This window comes from Trypanosoma conorhini, assembly GCF_003719485.1.
Source record: "Trypanosoma conorhini strain 025E chromosome Unknown Tco_14.4_contig_01101, whole genome shotgun sequence".
Classification (NCBI taxonomy): Eukaryota; Euglenozoa; class Kinetoplastea; order Trypanosomatida; family Trypanosomatidae; genus Trypanosoma; species Trypanosoma conorhini.
In genome coordinates, this window is record NW_021705182.1 from 1,200 (window position 1) to 3,987 (window position 2,788).

The 2,788-nt window shown below is 56.7% G+C and overlaps 4 protein-coding genes across 4 annotated transcripts; all 4 read left to right on the forward strand.

Annotated features, from left to right (window-relative positions):
- Nucleotides 1–2: 2 nt before the first annotated feature.
- Tco025E_09407 (D-isomer specific 2-hydroxyacid dehydrogenase-protein) lies at nucleotides 3–632 on the forward strand (the record flags this gene model as incomplete). The annotated part of the gene is made up of 1 exon (XM_029376226.1): nucleotides 3–632. A coding segment is annotated over one exon (630 nt), but the record flags the coding sequence as incomplete, so codon positions are not given.
- Nucleotides 633–1,048: 416 nt separating this feature from the next.
- Nucleotides 1,049–1,495, forward strand: Tco025E_09408 (uncharacterized protein; the record flags this gene model as incomplete). The annotated part of the gene is made up of 1 exon (XM_029376227.1): nucleotides 1,049–1,495. The coding sequence occupies one exon, from the start codon at nucleotides 1,049–1,051 to the stop codon at nucleotides 1,493–1,495; it is 447 nt and encodes a 148-aa protein (XP_029223690.1).
- Nucleotides 1,496–1,663: 168 nt separating this feature from the next.
- Nucleotides 1,664–2,104, forward strand: Tco025E_09409 (uncharacterized protein; the record flags this gene model as incomplete). The annotated part of the gene is made up of 1 exon (XM_029376228.1): nucleotides 1,664–2,104. The coding sequence occupies one exon, from the start codon at nucleotides 1,664–1,666 to the stop codon at nucleotides 2,102–2,104; it is 441 nt and encodes a 146-aa protein (XP_029223691.1).
- A 309-nt stretch (nucleotides 2,105–2,413) lies between these two features.
- On the forward strand, nucleotides 2,414–2,785 carry Tco025E_09410 (D-isomer specific 2-hydroxyacid dehydrogenase-protein; the record flags this gene model as incomplete). The annotated part of the gene is made up of 1 exon (XM_029376229.1): nucleotides 2,414–2,785. The coding sequence occupies one exon, from the start codon at nucleotides 2,414–2,416 to the stop codon at nucleotides 2,783–2,785; it is 372 nt and encodes a 123-aa protein (XP_029223692.1).
- Nucleotides 2,786–2,788: the final 3 nt, after the last annotated feature.

A 2,788-nucleotide genomic window follows, 5' to 3' on the forward strand; every position in this document is an offset into this window, starting at 1 on the left:
GGCAAACGTGGCGCAGCCTGGCGAGCCGCGCGGCGCACAAGTGGGACCCCTTCAACATGGTTGAGCTGCGCGGGAGGAAGGTGGGCATCATTGGCTACGGCGACATTGGGCAGGCCGCCGCCCGCCTTGCCACCGTGTTCGGGATGGAGGTGACAGGTGTCAGGCGTTCCGCACCCTCCGAGAAGGTGGACAAGTACGGCGCGCTTGTGGTGTCCGGTGACGCCGAGCGGGACCGCGTGATCCGCGAGTCCGACTTCTTGGTCAATACCCTCCCAGGGACGGAGGAGACAAAGCAGTTCTTCAACAAGGAGCGCTTTGCCATGATGAAGCCGAGTGCAATCTACATCAACATTGGCCGCGGCATCACGACGAAAGGGGAGGACCTCGCGCTTGCGCTGCGGGACGGCGTCATCCGTGGTGCCGCTGTGGACGTCTTCGAGCAGGAGCCGCTCTCCTCCGCCTCCTCGCTGTGGGACATCAGCGATGACAAGCTTCTTTTCACTGCCCACTCGGCGGACAGGAGCGTTGACCTCGTTCCCTCGTCGGTGCGCCGTTTCATCGGCCTGGTAACGGAGTACATGAAGACGAAGCAGCTCAATACCTACTTCGTGGACGCCGTGCGTGGGTACTAGGAGAGACAGAGGTAAGGAGCGCCCGAAGGGCGGCGCCTTGCACGGGGGCAAGACTTAATTTTATTTACCTCGGCCGCGCTTATTTTATTAATTGTTTTGTAAGTTGTGGAGCATCAAAAGAAAACGACGCAAGGTGAAGCGATTTTTATTATAATTATTTTTTTTTGTACTTGGGGCTGAGCGGTGGCTTCCTAGGAGAGGCGGTCGTGTGGGGACTGCGTTTGTCCCTCTCCTTTTCTATGGCCCCGGCGCCTGCCCCATTGGGGAGGATGTGTTGGGTGAAATTGTGCCAGTAGTGCATTCCGCGTGCTGTAGGAGGAAGATTTTTTTTTCCGGTTCTAATGTGGTTGAAGGGGTTTTTTATTTCCATTTTTGGTTGTTATGTTTCCTCAGGTTTCCCCGTCTTCGAGGTTTCTATGACCATCTTTACCGTGAAGCCCTTTTTCTTTTTTGCCTTACTTACCGCCGCGGAGGGAGCGAGAGGCTTCGGAAGGTGCCTTTTTGCTTTCCCGTGGCCTGAGTTGCTGTTGCTGTCGCTTCGTAATTCCTATATTAACCTTTGGTCACCTTCTTCCCCGCCCGATGCGCGTGCGACTTGTCTACTCTTTTGCCGCCTCTCCGGAATGAAGCAGCGGGTTTCAACAGGAGGAGAAGCGCCTTGTCCGCCGCGCGACTGCGCACGCACGCACACAGACACGGGCACGATGCCGCTTAACCCCCGCATGCGCGTTCGCCTCATTGGCCCCAGCGGGCACAAGTCCGACTATCACTGTGCGACGCTGCTTGGGAATTGGCGGGAGGAGCGGATGACATTTGGGTTCAAGGATGCGGCAAAGGAGCCGCTGGAAACCCAGACGACATAGTTGGCGTCGTACAAGGGCACTAAAGACGATGAGGAACTTTTCGCGGCGAGGCCCCCTGGCTGCTTTTGCGCTGAAGCGCCAGTGCAGCTCCTCTTTTCCCACGGCGACATTGTTGCCCCGCCGCGGCATCAAGTCACCGTGCACGAGCTCAGTTACACCCATCCGACGATGGACGCCAGGGCGAAGCCAGTGGAGACGATCCTTGATAGCGAGGGCATATCTCAGCGGCGGGACAAGACAGAGGCGCTGCGCCGTGCCATGGGATTCGGCGGGCGTGCGGCCACCGTTGGGGCTCCGCCGTGCCTCGGAGGAAAGACAGTGGCGGTACCGCTGGCGTACAGCGCAGAGTGTGCCGCAAAGAGGGATAAGGAATATATGCAGGCAACGCGTGGGGGACAGTATCAGCCACCGAGGCTCCCACCTATTGGGCGGGCCCTAGAGAAGGAGCGGCTTCTGACCACCAAAAACGTGACTGTGGATGCGACAGGGGAATACCTCAGCGAGAACGTTGATGAGTACCCCGCAACAAGCAGCGAATGTTGGGGGCAATTTATGGCCTACAAGGACGACCCAATGCAGCGGACAAAGCTTCGCGAGGCGTACGAGTGACCGCAACCGGCGTTTTTTTTCTTTTTTTTCACGCCTGTGCAATTCCTCCCATGTAATTTGTCGCCGCTAAAACAAAGGCGCGGAAGGAGGAAGACGCAGACAAGAAGGAGTGAAAGGGTACACGAAGGCGCGGCAACAGTGAAATAGGTCGCTTCTCCATCCAGCGCGTAACTCGCGCCTTGACAATGTTGGGGCGAAGGCGCGTACAACGCTTTTGTAATACCCCTGGAAATTTCAGCTCCAGCCTTGGGGAGCGACCCAAAAATAAAAATTGTAAGACGTCTTTCTCCCCCATGCTCTTCTCACCATATGCACAGCCATCAACACAAGGAAGAAAAAACAGCTATCCATCTACACATACTCCATCGCACCCAAGCCACGAAGATGTCCCTCAGGCTCTGCGTGTGTACTGCCTCAGCCAATGGCGAGTACTACATGGAAATGTTTAACAAGCACCTCAGCAGCTTCTTCAAGAGCATCACCCTGGGCTCGAAGGTGAGCGATTTTAAGGAGGTCAAGGAGTCGAAGGACCACATCATCCTCTATGTTGACGGCCCCGCGGGGTACGACGGGATCAAGGACTTGTGCGACGACTACCACCTGCCGAAGGAGCAGAGGAGGGTTCTATGGATCTACTCACTCACCGCGGGCTGGATGTCTACCGGCCGCATGAACTTGTAAAGG